Source organism: Tyto alba, unplaced genomic scaffold (assembly GCF_018691265.1).
Source record: "Tyto alba isolate M040663 unplaced genomic scaffold, T.alba_DEE_v4.0 Super-Scaffold_1, whole genome shotgun sequence".
NCBI lineage: Eukaryota > Metazoa > Chordata > Aves > Strigiformes > Tytonidae > Tyto > Tyto alba.
The window spans coordinates 7,078,208-7,096,026 of record NW_024881261.1 but is presented as its reverse complement, the minus strand read 5'-3'; the positions used below and the strand labels follow the sequence as shown (position 1 = coordinate 7,096,026).

Below are 17,819 nucleotides of genomic sequence, written 5' to 3'. Positions count from 1 at the left end.
TGTAACATAATACCTCTTTGGCTTTTTTTCCCCCTGCCCAGGTCTTACTGCAATATAGGCAAGTAATCAAAGCTACAAACAGCCTCCGTAAATATAGAATTTTTAAAATGCAGGGTAAGAAACAAAAGCACAGTTCTTTCCCTGCCCTCATGGTCTAATTTGTTGTTAAATTTTGCAAACATAAAAGGTGACTTGAAGAATACTTGGAACTGTCAAAATAATTTCCAGATTCAAACAAAAAGATTATAAAAGCAATAGACGAGTATTTCTATCTATTTACTGGCTTCGATATTACTGTCAGTATTATTCCACCACCACAGTAAGTCCAAGTACTTGTACAGTTACAGCTGGCTGCTCATATGCTACCCAATGATCTCTTAATAATAGCTGTACAGAAATAATTTACCTGTCTTATTTTCCATATAAACTATTCCAGAAGTTGTCAAAAATTGTAAATGATAATATCTAAGAATGGGTGCAAGAATTTTATTTTTTTTCTTTTTAATCAAAGAAAATAAATAATTCCATAATTCTGAGCCATTATAGATACTAATTTGTCTCTAGTTTTCATGAAGAATCACTGGGTCCCAAGTTTAGTTCCTCACTTCAGAGGAATATTTTAGTACAATACCATATCTCATGTACCTCATAAACTGTTCGTCGTGATGCTTTGAGCCTGGCTTCAAATAAATCTCTATCCTCCAACATCCTTGAAAGCCTGTTCTTATGCTCGAGGGCTTTCTCACGCTCCAACTGCAAAGTGGTGATCTAAAAATAGAAAACATATGAAGTATTACAAAGTAAAAACTTACTATATATTTGCATTTAATCTACCTCAGCCACTAGAAAGAGAAATTATCTTTTCCTCTTTCAGATCCCACACAGAAGATACTGCTGTCCACTAGCACAATGAAATTGTGAAGGTAACACTTCATTCTTTATATCAACTTTTTCCCTTCTTCCCTTGGATTGAGCTGGGGAAAAAAGTGCAAAACGCACTATTTTTCATTATCACAAATGTAATTTATCATCTGAATAAAAAATTCTTACCCTTTCTTCTTCCTGTTGCTCCCACAGCTCCATATCATGTACTCTTTGCTCCTCATACGCAGTCTTTATTAAAGGAATTTCTTCTAATCGCTTTGCTCTTTCAAAATAGTCAATCTAAATGAAGATAACACACCTTTAGCATGTCAGATTGCAAAGACCAAACCCAGAAGACTCAATCTTCAACATCCTCCAAAGAAAACCCTGATATTTGGAGACTTCTCCAATATATCTGATGTATTACTGTTAAATAAGAACAACCACACTGGGCCACACATCAAAGGTCCACCTAACCAAGAACCTGCCTCCACCACTCGCAACTAAGTGCACTCCTACAATGCACTCTCTCAAGCATCACCAATTTTCAGTTCCCAGCATTTCCTGTGTTGAAACTTTTTTGTATGTAGTAGGCATTTAGAGGTAGATTTCTCCTCTTGTCCTTTTAAACTCAAAGCAGCTTTTCCTATACAGCAACGTACTTTGGAAAGAACTCTTGCGTGTCCGTGGCTCACATCACAAGGACCCACCTTCCACCTACAAACAGTTCTGAATGTGGCTCCTGCCAGCTTCATCTCATGCTTCCTAGTTCACTATCCCTTTCAGTCAGTGCAAGAACAACTGCTCCCCACTGTCAGCTGTTACAGCAGGTACACTCTCAGACTGCTACCACATCCTCTCTCCGGAAGTCTTTCCGAGGTAGAAGTACTAATTTACACAGATATTTCTTACACAGAAGGCAGGCCGCATCACTGATACAATTCTTGTCAGCCTCCTCTCAAACTTCCAGTTCAACCATGTCCTTTTTGAGATAAAGAGACCAGAACTGTACACATCGCTCAAGATGCAGAACCACCAAGTTCTCACTGCTGACTAAGAATGTTAAGTTTGGAGACCATCATTTAATAAGTGATGCTAAAGATTGGTGGCTTTTTCCCCCCCCCCGCTTTCCTTACACAAAGTATTTTATATCTATGTAAATTGAACTTCACTCAAAGACTCTTCCTCTCACCCCCACAGCTGCTAAGATTTCTTTGGTGAACAATTTTGCAAAAAGCTTTTTGGAAAATCCAACTTAGTTACACGAACCTGACCATCCTTACTCCTATGTTTGTTTCGACAGCTTCAGAGAACTCAAGATGAAGCCCTGGCTTACAGTTCTTTTATAGAAGCTGTGCTGATTGTTCCAGATAGATCATATTTACCTAGGTGACTACTAATTCTGTTTAATTTTCTGCTACTTTGTCCAGTATGAGCATCAGGTTTAAAAGCCTACAGCAAAAAAGATCCTCATTGGAACCTTTTTAAGTAAGTTAAAACTGGCTTGATACTAGAAAGCGGCAAATAAACTGAATTACCAACTCTATCATACAACTTCTGACAGTACTCAATAATGAAACAGAAGTCTTGGGTGAGTTTCACCTTGCCCATGTTATATATTTGTATTTACTATGACAACATACACTTTTATAGTTGCTCAAGTTTCAGGCAGATCCTATTCTCCCTTCTAGAAGAGCTCTTGCAGTGGAATTTCCTCTGTTTCAGTGAGGACTAACACAACTAATTAAATTTAGCTTTTCTGTAACGGTCTCACATGTGAACATTTAATCTCTCTGAACTTTTTTGAATTACAAGTCTTCCCATCTAAGACTCAGTTCACATGCAGCTTAAGGGTCTATTTTCAAATCAATTTCATTAAATACAACAGATCTGTGCACTGATACTAAAATTCAGTTGGTTTTTAACCCGTTTACCTTTTTTTTTGTTTCATACAGTAACATTTTCAACACCAATATTATATGTGCATGTGTATATATATATGTGCATCAATCCAGGAGTTCAGTCACTAACTAAAGCATTGTATAGACATGGGTTTGTACCCTGCCTACTTCATACCTTTTTCTCCTGATTCTTCAGACGTTCCTGAAGTTCCTTCTTTTCTTTCTCAAGCTGTTCAACTTGTTTAGCCATAATGAAGTCAGGATCCAATTCTTCAAGATCCTACAACCAAGTCATCAATAGGAAATAAAGCAGAATATTTTTGTTACAAATGTGGTTTGTTTATTTATTTTAGCTTCTCTGCAATTTTCCCCTTAATATTTAAACTAATTTGCTACAGAAACAGTCTCGGTTTCTATTCCTCTCTTCTGGGTAACTTGTATTTTACTTTTTAAAAACTCTAAGGCGTTTGTATCTTGATTTTCAATTGAGACACAGTCCAGGTAATGCAAAATTGGATCTGCAGGTCTACTATGTTATTTCAGATATTGTTCAAGCAACAACGGGGGGGGAGGGAACCAAACAGCTGAACACAATTCCTCCAGGTAAAAAGGTCCTATCCAAACTCAGAATTAAGGTTTACTTACACTGTTGAGCAAATTAATATTTAAGTGTCAAACTGTCTCATTTTTAAGAGAGGCTCTTTATGAGACCAGTTACAGTATAAAACTAGTAAAGAACAGGAAATTCAGGCAGCCTAGCAATGTAACACCAAAAGCATAAAAAAATAACTCAAAACTTCAATAATAAGTTGTCTACCTCAATATCAATATCTTTAAATGCCTTGGCTCCCAGTTCAGTCTTCTTAATCTGCTCCAAGCGCTCACGAACAGTCTTCTTTTTGATTTGTTCATGCTCTTGCAGGATACGCTCCTTCTCTCTTTCCTTTGCCTCCTGGCGCAGTCTCTCTTCTTCAGCTTTCCGGACTTTTTGTAATTCCGCTTCACGCTGTTCCAGTTCTTCTTTTTCACGCTGAATGTTTAGACTTTCAAGGCGCTCTTTTCTTTCCTCTATAGTTTGACGACGTGCAAGGATACGCTGGTGCTCCTTCCTTGAATTTTTTAGGAAGGCAGTGACTGCCAGCTGATGTTGTTCTTCCTTCTCTTGCTGAATTTAAATTAAGAATAAGACAATGATGTATATAGCATCTCTTTAAAAAGGCAGAAACCATAGCAAATGCTTCTCAAAGAAAACTCAAGGTTAGTTTAATTCTCCAAACTTGCCAACTGCATGGAAATACACTGGAACGGCAAATCAAATCACTCGTCCCAGTGGCATAAACGTAGCACCAACTGACTGGAACCATGTGCACATGGAGAAAGTTGTCTGTAAAAGACAATATTCTGCAACACATCTTAAGTATGATAGTTTCACGCTTCTTTCTGTCCAAAAATATTGCACACCCATATGTTACTGATATTTAAGACTAACTGAAAAGGGGGGGCATCAAACTTCTTTGTCTCTGCATGTGTTAGCAAGTATAACACCACATGTATTCTATTTCACCAAAGTGCCCTTATTTTTAAAGTTTTGCTTTTTTTCCAAACATACTAATGTAAGACAAAAACATCCTAATTGACAAAGCACTATCTGTGAAATAATAAAAAACTGCGAGTCAATAACTTAGGTATAAACACTGTCTATAAACGCATTTTAATTAAATTATAAAAAGCACTAGACTTCTAGACACTAGCATATAGACTATTCTTTAAGCAGCCTTCCCACCCCCCCATTCTCCCCCTGAGTACTTATACGGTTCTTTGTAAAGATTCATGCTGCACACATGAAGAGGTATAACTGTGCCAGATCAGGGAGCTGCCCATTTTAGTCAGTCCAGCAAGCAGCAAAACGCTGCAGCCCTACCAGCTCACTATGCTCCCTCAGCCATGCTGCTCTTGAAATGTGAGCTAGCTCAGAGGTATTTTTAGTCATCTGTCACTTCTAGGGCATTCACCAAGAACACAGGAACACCCATACTTTTTGCAGATCTGCAAGCATTTGAAGATAAATGGAGGTGCCATAAACACTAAAATGAAAAGCTTTAGGTGGATTTAATGATTTTGTGAATTATAGCAAATTTGACAAAAATTAAGTTTTTAAGCACCTGAAAGAAGTGGAAAGTTTTGATATGAAAAAAGGATATCAACTTGTTCTGTAGCTTCTCTATCCACACAGATCAATATTAACCCTTGATACTGTATTCCCTTTTTAAAAGTGTAGTTACTAGCATTTACATCTTATTCAGCTAATTGTACTAACACGTCAAATACAAGACTATTTGTCATTTCTATCTATGAATGTACAGATAAAGCACATTTGTTCTTCCAAACCAACAATCCACCCGTCTAATACCTATCACTAATAAAATCTTTTTAGTGGAAAACCTACATTGAAGTATTTTAATCTTAAACACCATAAAACAGTTAATATACATTTAAGCTAACATAAGCAAGCTAGCATTAGGTATCATGATACAGTCTTACTGTGTCTGTTTATCTTTTAAGAACATTACTTAGGATTTCAACATATACAAAGAATCCAACATGGACATCTTGCTAAGAGCCTTTTCTCCATATGGAAAAATTATTTGATGTTTGCTATGAAATCTTTCATAAACATAAAGCAAAAGAAAAAATTACCACTGCTCTTTTAAGAGAAGTGAAGGTTTAACTTGCCACAATCAAAGCATGCTGGAAATCCGAGACTGATTTACACCTTGCTCCTACAGGGCTCTGGAGAACCTGAAATGTGAGCTCATCGGTGAGTCCGACCCTGAAGCCAACGGCCCCAGTTGAGGAGGACAGGGAGTGACAAGGACAGGTCAGTTCTTGAGTTGTGGGATCTTTTGTTCGTGTTTTTAGACTCCACTGTGAAGTTACATTCCCGGTTCTTCACAACAGCAGTTTCTCCAGGAAGAATAAAGAAAGCAGGCTCTTGGATTTTCAAAAATGCATGCAAAACTTTAAACAAATCCTAGCTCTGTAGGCCCGTCTGTGGGTAAGTTATTATTTGGTATATCCTAAACCTGATATATGCAAAACTGGTAATTTAAACTCAGGTCCCTGGTGTACATTTTGATTTTAGTCATGACCAAGCACTAACTACTTGGGTGCATTTAAGAATTACTTATTCTTCCTTCACAAGCACAAATAGCTGACTACCACCAGGCTGAAAAAAAAAAAAGAAATTAGAAGGTACATCTAATCTGAGAAAATACCTTCATTAAAGTATAAGCTTTGGTATAAAGCGTCAACTTATTAGTTTATGTTTCTATTAAATCCACAAGTATATAAATGTAGTCCATCATTACTGTCAAATTAGATCAGAGATCATTACCACATGCTCTGAAAAACAGAACAACACAATGTACAAAAGCACCAATCTCTACCTACCCAAATCCTTACAATGTCACGTTAAATTAATCATTACATAGCTCTCTGCATTTCCTATGTCAAGGAAAGGTAAACCAAGTAACTCCTTCAAGTATGATCTCACAACTTCAAAACAAGCTTGTTTTGCTAAGCCAGAAAATTTAGATCTATTAGAACAGGTGAGTATGTAACAGATGAAGAATATTAATGAAAAAGAATACTTTGTCTTAATAAATACATTAATGCTACACTACATTTGTATATACTAACACCTCAAGGATCAATTACTTGTTCTGAAGGAAGGGGACAGCAGTAATAATATTGATTACCACTGCACTGAGAACAGATTACTGGAAGGAGCAGGAGACCAGACAAGCAAAAAAAAATAACATAAGGTAAAAAAATAACAAAAGGCTGCATATGGACAACAGATAAACATCACACAATGCACATGGGGGGAATGTCAGAATTTGTCAACATTTTCAGAAGACCTAAAATGGCTTACCAGTAAGTGAGGAGGCTTAATGACTGCAAGAGCCTTAGCCAGAGCTGAGGACATAGCAGTCAATTGATTTCTGATTTGCTCAGAAGGCATGCTTTGTAGTTGAGGGCCTAGTGGAGCATCTTCTCTAGTACTGTAATTCAAATCTGAGCCAAAACTCAGTGTCCGGGTGGTATGATCAAGGCGAACCTTGCAAAAAAAAAAAAAAAAAAAAAATTGGAAGAAAAAGGATTGTATTATTCATTAAACAATTTCTCTGTTGCTCTGCCTATGACCAATACAAGTAAACAGAAACTCTAAGCAGAAATTACTTTCTTTTTTTAAAGTTGTAGCTATACCAGCCTGTGAGAAATGCCAAATTACTAGAGGAAAAATAGTACTGTAAATAAAAGTTTGTTTGATTTCCATCTGTTATACAAAAAAAATTCCACTGGAAAAGTCTGAACTTGCAATGATTCTATGAAATGAGTACTGCAAGACAAATCGCTCTTGCCTCTTCCTCCACATTAGCAATACGCAAAACAAGAATCCTGACTTTAGCACAGACAATTTCAACACATCTAAAAGATAAACTCAAGTTGTGTGTTAACCTAAATGAATTAACTCAGCTTTGTCTAAAAACCTAAATAGATAATTACTAAGAAACCTCAACTAAAAACTACTTGTACCTCATCACCAGCTTAAACATTTCATTACAGACTGTCATTCTTTCAAGACAGACAACTTTACCAACAATGCCATCTTCATCAGCAGCTGAAACATCTCAGACATCAGTGTTGTACTTCAGTCACTTGGTTAGACAAAACCCAATGTCAGCAACTGCTAGCTCTTCAGTCTTGCACAACTAATTCAGCACAGTCACAAATTCCCGTCCCTGTTTGTTAGATTTGCTTCAGCATATGCTGGACTAAATGCCTGGAGCTCATAGGACAAGCTTCAGCAAATTTTATTTCACCTTTTACTTCTACTGGACTTACATTAATGGCTGTTGACCTAAATCAGAAATACATGCCAGAATGCAAATAATCATCAGTTCTTAATATATTGTCACACGCATCTTTTACTCTAGTTTATCTCCACCTATCACAACCAACTGTCTTCCTTGAGTTCAATGTCAACCAGTTAGTATTCATCCAATGTAATACCCATGAATTCACACATCATTTCACAGAAGTCTTTATACAGCACTTACTTGTAAGTCACAATGTCTGGCTGCATCAACAATACTACGTTCCAGCTGGAAAGCATCAACAAAAGGAACCAGGCTAGACAGGCGAGAAAATTCAATGCTTTGGTAAATTTGGGCCACCTATATGTGAACAGAAACATTAGGTATTTTTCCTCATTAAAAAGAGATCAGCAGTAAAAGTTGTTGTATAGACTACAAAACTAACTTACTAAATTGTCAACAAATGAATGCATATATATTAAAACAATTGCAAATATTCTTTCAAGATTTTATTTCTGTGCTGTATTTAAACTTAACCTAAGATTAAATACCATTCCTGAATGGCTTCTTTGTATGAAGGAGACTGGCAGCAGTAACTACATACAGCTATGCTGCTAATTAGCCTTCAACTATTTCTTTAGCACATCAGAAATAACACTGCTCGCCACTTGTAACGAAAGCAGGTCAATGAAATGTGCATTTTATAAAATACCTAAACACAAAACACAACCAAAAAAGTTTTAAGAAACAATGAATTACCTTAAAAATGACATCACAAATCTGTCATGAAGAAAACCTAGGCAAGATATTATGCCACTGTATGCAGCCACTATTAAGTATAGCTACTATATGCTGTACCTAAATGATGCACAAACCTGAAGAGAACGGGTTATATACTGGAAAAAAGTATTTCAAAGTCATAAGTCTTCTACTTGATAGAAAAAAACTACTTTAGTATGAAAGTTTCCAAGTTAACATTTTTCCAAAGCATTTCCTAACTTATACTTATGAACATACATTTTCTTTATTCATACCTGCTGCAGAAGGCGAAGAATGGTATTGTTTTGCAGGTGAGGAACATAAAGCTGCAGTTCAGGTTCCTTTTCAGCTTGGTCCTTCACCCAGTTCAGAACCTACCAAAATTCTGGAAAGTTACTCTATTGCACCAACTCTTAAAAACTTCAACATTAACATACAAAGCATGGTTCTAAAATACTTCTACTTTACAGCTTATGAAACACCACTTCTGCCCAGATACTACATGGTTTTACTGAAATGTAGCTTTTGATACTTTTATTTATAATGGATAGCTAACACTTTTTGTATGAAGGCGACTGACAGTACTGGCAACATTTACCACACTGCTAATATACCTTCAAGTTCTTTTTAGCACCTCAAATATCTTTGTTCCCACTATCAAAGAAAAAGAACATGATGTGCTTCATGAACTGCAGTTTATATTAACCTAATCAACAGACTCTCACTATTTTACCTCCCAATACTCTACATTTTAATAGTAAAAACAGCCATTGGTGTATTTTTCCACTTCCCACATAAGCCATTTTCATGCAGATTGCACATATGCGCGCACACACAGTTTTCTCATTTCTGTATCTTTAAACAAAATTTAACTCGGTATCATCTCCAATACCACCAAGACCTTCTGATACTTTCCCAAAATTCTACACCGTTATCGAGGCCTTCTGAATAGCACCCTAGAGACCTGAATGAATCTTCAATCTATTTCAATAATCTGGTGTACTATGTATATCAGATGTTACTTACATGTCACTGTAATGAAATCTGACCAAATTGAAAATTCTGGCAACAGAAAAAGCTAGCTGGTATTTACCACAAATCAATATTCAAATAACAGACTGTTAGTCAAGACCAATTACTCTATATACTGCGCTACAAAACTTACCTTGCTGACACGGCTACATAACTTGAGCGGGTGGAAGTCTACTTCAAGCCAATTGTAAAGTTCTTTCACTTCTGGAACAACATATTGCACTACGTTGAACCTTACCTACAGTCAACAAAAAAATCCAAAGATTTCAAAATAAGTACAATATTAACAAGTAGTTATGCTTTAAGAATTTTATATTCAAGAAGTTAAATAGGCACCACATGTACCTTTTAATACATGAGACTATTTATTTTTTACTACAGCATTCTTAATTGCAGTGACCATAATTCTATGCTACACCACTTAACTGTATTTAAAAACGGAAAAGTAACCAAAAAAAAAAGATATAAACGAGATAAATATTTAGACTAGAGTACCACCCTCAACTTTAGTCCACTTCTAAGACACAAATCCTACTACACAGATGTAGTCCCACATCCAAACTGAAACCAAACATCTAAGTTCATGAGTAAACTTCTGAAGCTTTAAATTGTGGTTTTGATGCAAACTGGAGAGGTACCAGAAGAAGAATTAACGTGAATTGTAAAATGAACCTTAAATGTAAGTTTTAGGCATGCATGGAAATGACTTCAAGAAATTCAAACATCCTCTGAAAATACCTAACTATGACTGAACGCCTGATTTGTTTGAGTATTTGGGAAGGTCTGAAGATAGGTAAATCTAGCCTCCCTTCAAATTAAACACAAGGAAATTTTTGTAGTCACTCGGGTCCTTATGGTCTGCTATATGATATATGACCTGTGCTTATCCAAAATACATTTAAAACAGAAAAATAAACACTTGGTTCAGTTAATTACACACCTTAGCATAGGGAAAAAACCCAGTTCTAACTCACAACCCTTTTAAGACCCCTCAGAGTTTCAAAATTGTATTTATTGCTTGGGTGACAAAATGGAGAGTGTTGGATCTGACTCCTTAGTGCACAGAAGCATTCAAGCTTCCCATTATTGCTGCCATTTCCACATAGTCCTTCCTGGGAATCTGAAATTTTGACAGTATACCATTAAGTCATACAATTAACCATACAGCTGTTTTAACTTTTAAACTGCTGTCCCATAAACTAAGCACAGTGCTCTAGAAGGAAAAGGGGCCAAAAAGAGGACTCAGTATTTAAAAGCTGCTCATCTGAGCACCACTACCTACCATATCATTAATGAGACTGCCACGTGTAGGTGGGGCCTGAAGACCCAGCAGGGTTGCCAGACGTCGCTGTTTCTCAACAATGATGCCATCCATATCCAGAAGGCGAGCAATATCAGTTCTCTCAGGAGTTATAGGAATTGACAGAGTGGCCAGAAGGACACGAGTAGACATCCTGTTCACAAAGTATAACCACAAAAGATAAACTGCAAGGGAACACTAACTGATTTCTTTTCATACATGTGCCAGCTCAAGAGTAGAAATAAGTAGCAGTCGTGATGAAAAACTGTGCAAAAATACCAGTAATAACAGAAAAAGACATCAACTGTGCAAGAGTATAGAACACAGTGTACTTCAATAATCAAGGGACTTTGATAACATCTTTTCATTACTTACACGTGTCTGTGTATATATATATATATGTATATATACACAGAAATGATAAAGAAATTTAAGCTGCCTCTGTAAGTAACAAAATACTATAAAATAATTAACAGCAGAAAGCAGCACCTTTGAAAACTTATTTTAGCTGCAAATCCATGCCAGTCATTTTGATTGCATTGAGTTTTAAAGCTTACTGTGCAAGTCAGATGTACCTTTTGATGCGACAATACAAATGACATTAAATATTTAAATTCTGACTCTAATACCCAGATGAACAGGAATATAAGAATTTCCATACAGTATTTATTCCCACCAGATTCTGACTCTTTAAAGACTTGCACATGAACTTCAGAGGTTGATGCAATCAATGATTCTGCATGCTTCAAATGCCTTGCCAGTATCATACTTGCTACCACAAAATTAAAGGCCATTTGGCTATACAGACTTTTATATATTAAGGAAAAGTTTATACTAGTTATAATGATATCTTATGAAGTAAATACCACCACTCAGAAGAGAAAAAGGAAGCAAAACACAGATACTTATCAACCTGCCTAGCTTCCCAGTCAGTAACAGAGAAGGAAGCTAAACTAAGGTGACCTTGGTGTTTACATTTACACTGTAGCTTTGTAAAATACCTTTGCTCTATGTTTCTTTTGAGACAATTACTACTGGACACTAAGCAGAGCTTCTCAGAGCCATACATATGATCTGCTTCTTTTCGGGTACCATTTAATTTATTTTTGAACCTATGAGGTTAAAAATAGAATCTAAGATGACATTAAATATCTTTCCCCACCTCTGCATCTCCTCTTGTGTGAGATTCTTTCGCATTTCTCTTGATAAGTGATAAAGTCGATGAAGTGTGGATGCATGAAAAAGAGCATTTCCTGATTTCCAGAAGACAGTTGAAACTTTGTGATAGTAATTTGCCATCAGTTGTGGTTTAGGTGGTTTCTTAGACAGTGCAAATAGCCCATGAATATCCTCCACTGCTTTGAAAGCTTCCTAAAAAATAAAATTAAAAAAAAAAAACCTCTACTTTTATAAAGTTTTCTACAACACCCAGAAAAGTTAAAAATATACAATCACTAAAGGTTGTAACATTATAATACATTTAATAACACATGAAATTAAATACTTTTCTAATAAAGAAATTATTTGGACATACTGCAAATCCATTAACTATCTGCTTAGGATGTGGCAGTTAATGAATAGTTCATGTAATTTTTTGAAAACTGATTTATTACCAAGAGGGGAAAAAAACCTCAACAAACTAGAATAACAAAAATTCTATTATTTTACTTTTATACAAATTCTACTACTCACTGGTTTTACCATTTTTCATATTTTTTTGTGATAAAAAATGGGTATAGTTTCCCTAAAAATACATATAACCTTGGAAATGCCTTACATATAATTACATACATACCTAAAATGGAAACAATATAACAGAGCACATTCTCCAAATTCACAAAACAAAAAAATGACAACCTTGGCTTTTTAAGTAATCTGACATTAGAATGGTTGGAAAAGCAAAGCACCTCTTTGAAAATATTTTTTTCATAGTGCCCTCACTGACCAGACATGAGAGTTGGGGGTGTTCAGCTGGAGACAAGAAGGCTCCAGGCAGACTTCCAGAGCAGCCTTCCAGTGGTTAAAGGGGGCTACAGGAAAGGTGAGGAGGGACTCTTTATCGGGGGTGTAGGGATAAGAGATGGGGTAATGGTTTTAAACTGAAAGGAAGTAGATTTAGATCAGATAGAAGGAAGAAATTCTTCCCTGTGCAGGTGGTGAGGCGCTGGCCCAGGGTGCCCAGAGCAGCTGTGGCTGCCCCCTCCCTGGAATGGTTCAAGGCCAGGTTGGACGGGGCTGGGAGCCCCCTGGGCTGGGGGAAGGGGGCCCTGCCTGTGGCAGCGGGGATGGGACTGGATGTGCTTTAAGGTGCCTTCCAAGCAAAACTATTTTATGATTCTGTGATAATACAACCAGCAATGATGGGGTCCCAGCCTAATAGCAGGCTTTGACGTTTACCAACAACTTCCCTGTCATCTAGTTTGTGAATGCAAGATGACAGAGGTGAAGGTGTCATCAACTTCTCACTTTCACAACTCCAAGTGACTTCACTTACTTTACCATTTACTAGTAACAGCACAAGCTTGGTTTGAAATGCTACGCAGGAACATGAAGTATTCAACATGCATGTAGTACCACAGGCTAGGTATTAAAACTTCATTCTTTTACTATTATCCTGTTTTTACCTTGGAGCGTATACCATGAAACATGATCTACGTGGAACAGATTCTGGAAAGGCTGTAGACTACAGCGTGATTACAGGAGCCCTGCTGCATACCTGCCACAGCTCCATGCTAATAGCACTGTCAAGTTGCACAAGCCTGGTCTCCAAGTGCATTGACTGACTGTCCGGGTTGTTGAGGTTGATTGCTGTGCTTTGGTTATGATGACGTTGGATCTGCCCCAAATGCATCCGCAGGTTATCACAGAGTTTACGGAACTCGGCTTTACGTGTGTACTGCAGGCAGAACTTAAAAGCTGCAAAAAATAACAATATAAATTAAGAATGCTCATTAATGGTGACTTCATGGTAGTTCTAAATGGGATTCAAATATGTAAATCAGTACATTTAAAAAAATAATTATCTTAATTTACAGTCCGAAGACGTATCAAACAAGATGCAATCTAACTGTCATGCATGATGAGTAAGTGACTATCCAGAGCACTTCCATCTTGACCTTAAAAAATGAAGATGCTTCTATATAATTAAGCTTAAGGAGCAAAGGGAATCCTTTGAGTCTCTTTAGAAATGTTTTAATTTAAGCAGTGATTATAGCTTCTATTTTGAAGTAAGTGCAAATAAAATTCTGTGAATGGCATGAATTCAGGTTTTGGCTTTGTAAAATGTGGTAAAAAATTCTCAATTCATTAAATATAGTAAAGCTAAATGAAGCTTTCAAATGACTGCAAATTACAGAAAAAAATTTGTCTTTGATCCTGTAGTTCCTCTCAAAAATCCGTTTTTGCTTTGCAACTCTCACTCAAAAAATTCTGAAGTATCTCTACCAACCAGAAACAGGCACAAAAGTGACACTGTAGCACAAAGACTAAATACACTAAAGCACCTAGAACTCATCTGACGGTCATCTTTCCTAACGTACTTGGACAATTTGGATCCAGAGTTAAAAATCTAACAGACTTTTTTTTTTTTTGCCAAAAATACAGAGCCTGAAGTTATACATACAAAGGAAAACATCTTTCCACTTAATCTCTTAAGAAAAGATTAGCATATAAATTTACATTATTCAGCAAAAATTTACTTTGTAGGAATGGATAAAAAGAATCAGACTAGACTTTTATGTCTGTGCCAAAATTGATAGCACATCATAATTTTACAGTACTCTCTTGTGTACACTAGCTTTTGAAGTTAGCTGATATGTTAATGGTAGACACAGTTGTCATTCTGGATAACAATGAGAAAACTTGATTAATTTTGATCAGCAAGTTATAAAAAATAGATAGACACAGCACCAGCAATTCTCATATTCTCATTGCGTCCAAGTAAAAATCCTTCTTCCTTGTAGGTTGTTACAAGAAAAGATCGGTGTCCAGAAACTTCAGTACTTTTAAGGAAGCTCTGTAATTTTAAGAATAGTATGCGTGTACATACATACGCTTATGAGATTAGTGGATTTCCAACTCTGAAGCAATATGCAAATATAAATAATCTTTAATTTTCTAGTTGTATGGGATATAATATAGAAGTCCTAGATCTCATTATACTTTAAGTTTCCATCTCTTCAGCATACCTTGCTGTGCAATATCATGGTACAGGCGTTCCACTCGAGAATTATTTCGGAGAAGATCCAAACATTGTCTATACGACTCCCATAGAAATTTAACCCAGGGTGTCAAAAGCAGTCGGTCAGTACGATCCTGAGTGTCTTCTCCACTTACAGCACTCAAAAGAACACTACAGTCGGAGCAGGAGGGTAAGGAACAAAAAAAAACAAAACAAAACAAAAAACCAAAACAAAACAAAACGTGTTTTATTCCCCACAATTCTCACCAATTTTTCATACCAAGATCTGAGACTGGATGAATCTAAACAGCTACTTGCTGCTGAACAGTCTGTTGCTCATTTTCAAATTGATCCCCTAGACTTTTCCCTTTCCCTTTAAAGGACTGTAGATAACTTTTCTTGCTGTAAAGTCTCAAATTTTGGCCTCTGCATATATGACTGACATGTATAAGCTCTGGAAGTAAAAGACATCAGGAGCTTTTGTATCCTTCACATGAGTAAGCCAAAGAAAACTAATTCCAGGATTTTCACCTTTCCTCTTCTACCAGGGAGCTGCACACTGTACCTCTGTTAGATTCAAATATCACTGTCTACTCTGATACTTTCCCACTTCCTGAAACTTTTTTAGTCACCAGCAATGCTGCCAGAGAGCCCACTTGTTGTTGACATGACACAGAAGTCACAGTGTGCCTTATGATCTGCAGACACTGAAAACAAGAATATTAACATTAAAGTATCAAATCCTTTAAAAATTCCGACATAAAGAAGATGCTTAAAGAGGTCAGAAATAAGAGATTATAATCTTGCATTTAGTGGCCATAATTCCCTCAATCACTGAAATACAAGATTGGAAAGAATTCCCAAGACACTGAGCCAAACTCAGTGCTGTGGCTCACATGATCCCTTTCTGCTTAACAGTCCACCCAGCATGACAAACTTACAAATAATCATCTTCCCTAAGCCTTCACTTTAAAATTCTTTTTGAACTATGCTTCTAATATAAACTCTCAACTCTTGTAACTCTTCTACTACACTGCTTCCAGTTCTAATTTGAGCACTAGTACCATATTAAAGATGGCATTTCACCAGTGTCTTCTCCACCAGTGCCATCACGCAGTGAATCCAGCAAAAAAGTATGAGAAGTCTATAAAACAGGACTTAAAAACCACTAAAGAAAGTGTGCTTGTTCAGATAAAGTCTGGCTAAGAGAGACACACTTTCTAGTGCTCAGTTACATAAAAGATAACAAGGAGAAGAGCAGTCAGTCAGTCTTCAAGGTCTCTCTCCTAGTGAGACTCCCCTGTAACAGAGACTACATCAGGCACTGGAAATACCATGAATGGCACTGCCATTTTGGAACTACTGAGGACAGGTCTGCAACCTTTACATTTTTTGCAACTGATGAGTCCCCAACTTCTAGCAGAGAGCCTTGCTGTTAATGTGTAAATCCACTGTCTTCTACTCCATGTCTTTGTGAGCACTGACTACTATAATGCTATTCCTCACAGGCGCCTACACAAGACAAAATATCCTCTACTTTGACAATTTCTTCCAATTTTCTATCATCAGTAGATACAATTTTGGCTTTTTTAGTTTCTGTGACAAGATTTCAACTAAACGAATTCACATTAACTTCACCCTAGCTTTCTATCTGCTTTTGTCATTACATGTCATCAGTTTCTCACTAGGCAATGTCTTATTTCCCTTCCAATTCAACTGCAAACATCCCTTCTGGTATGGTAACAAAAGCATTACATTTCCCCAGGTTAGATCTCTGGCATTTCTTGACTCTAAATAATTAAATCACCAAATAAAATTCTAACAAAATCAGATGTCATCTCCCCTTCAGAAAGCCTGTGCTGAATTTTACCTTATTCTTAACTCCACGTACTACTTCCTTCTTTCCAAACTAACACTAAAGACCTGATCATTATTACTATCAAGATAATATCAGCAGCTGTTCAGACCACTACTCAGTCCTACATATGGATGATGAGAAAACACAGTGATTGCTCAGATGGGTATCTGCAAAATTTTAGTAACCAAAATATCTGTTGATATTTTTAAAACTCTAGGACAGAAATTATGCTGTCACCCAACATGAACAGAAAGCTGACTTTTCTGTTCATCTCGCACAGGGTAATTTCCATGCTCTAAAAACCCATCTCTTTCTTTTATTCCAGAATCAAAATTCTTACAAAAATCAGTAGCAAAATATTGCTTTAATCTTCAGATCACACCTAGGATGGCTAATCTCAACCCACCTCCTCAGAATTTTACCACTATTTTTCCTAGAATTCTCCATTTATGGCTGAAGATCCTTTTCTGATTTCTTCTGATATCTTTTGCAAGTTTTAATCTGGGTTGATTTATGAAAATTTTGATTTTTTCCAGTCACTTTCTGATTTTCTTAAAGGATATGGACAGACGGCCTCTTCCAAACTCAGCTGTAATGGGGTAAAACATTTCTTCATCCCCACCTTATCACCCCTCTTCCACAGATGTTACCACATACATAGCTGTAGTATTGGAGTTAACGTGAGGATTCCCTAAATCAAGAGATTTAGCTGAAGAACGTAAATATGCAGTCAGAACTAACCTCACTTTGCCTGAGGCAGATTAGGAATTTCTCCCACAAACCATTCTGAAAACTTCTCGCAGAGCTGGGGAGCGGTTTCATCCTAACCTAGCACTACTTGCTTAATCAAGGCCTAACTGAAGGTCTATACACAGTCTAAAGCAGATATATTTACTGATTGTTTTTTCATTCTTTCTACATTCTCATTATATATCCAATTAATTATAACACTCTGAATTTACTTTCTGTGCCCTTTCTTCTATTATCTCATCAGTTACCCAAGCAAGTATAAAGTAACATTACCTTTTGTTTGTACATGCACAAT

At 36.6% G+C, this 17,819-nt stretch overlaps 1 protein-coding gene and 1 non-coding gene across 2 annotated transcripts in view; both read right to left on the bottom strand.

Moving 5' to 3' along the window:
* The window catches only part of EIF3A (eukaryotic translation initiation factor 3 subunit A), a 35,783-nt gene that overhangs the window by 13,445 nt on the left and 4,519 nt on the right, over positions 1–17,819 (bottom strand). The window contains exons 4-15 of the mRNA XM_042787192.1: positions 14,924–15,087; positions 13,453–13,652; positions 11,899–12,107; positions 10,719–10,890; positions 9,570–9,674; positions 8,680–8,778; positions 7,889–8,005; positions 6,700–6,885; positions 3,583–3,930; positions 2,941–3,045; positions 1,051–1,164; positions 646–768 (exon numbers count right to left, since the gene is read on the bottom strand). Coding sequence (XP_042643126.1) covers positions 646–768; positions 1,051–1,164; positions 2,941–3,045; positions 3,583–3,930; positions 6,700–6,885; positions 7,889–8,005; positions 8,680–8,778; positions 9,570–9,674; positions 10,719–10,890; positions 11,899–12,107; positions 13,453–13,652; positions 14,924–15,087 — 1,942 coding nt within the window. The remainder of the gene's footprint in view (positions 1–645; positions 769–1,050; positions 1,165–2,940; positions 3,046–3,582; positions 3,931–6,699; positions 6,886–7,888; positions 8,006–8,679; positions 8,779–9,569; positions 9,675–10,718; positions 10,891–11,898; positions 12,108–13,452; positions 13,653–14,923; positions 15,088–17,819) is intronic.
* LOC116960683 lies at positions 8,213–8,345 on the bottom strand. Its single transcript, XR_004406509.1, has one exon. It is a non-coding gene; the product is annotated as a small nucleolar RNA SNORA19 (small nucleolar RNA).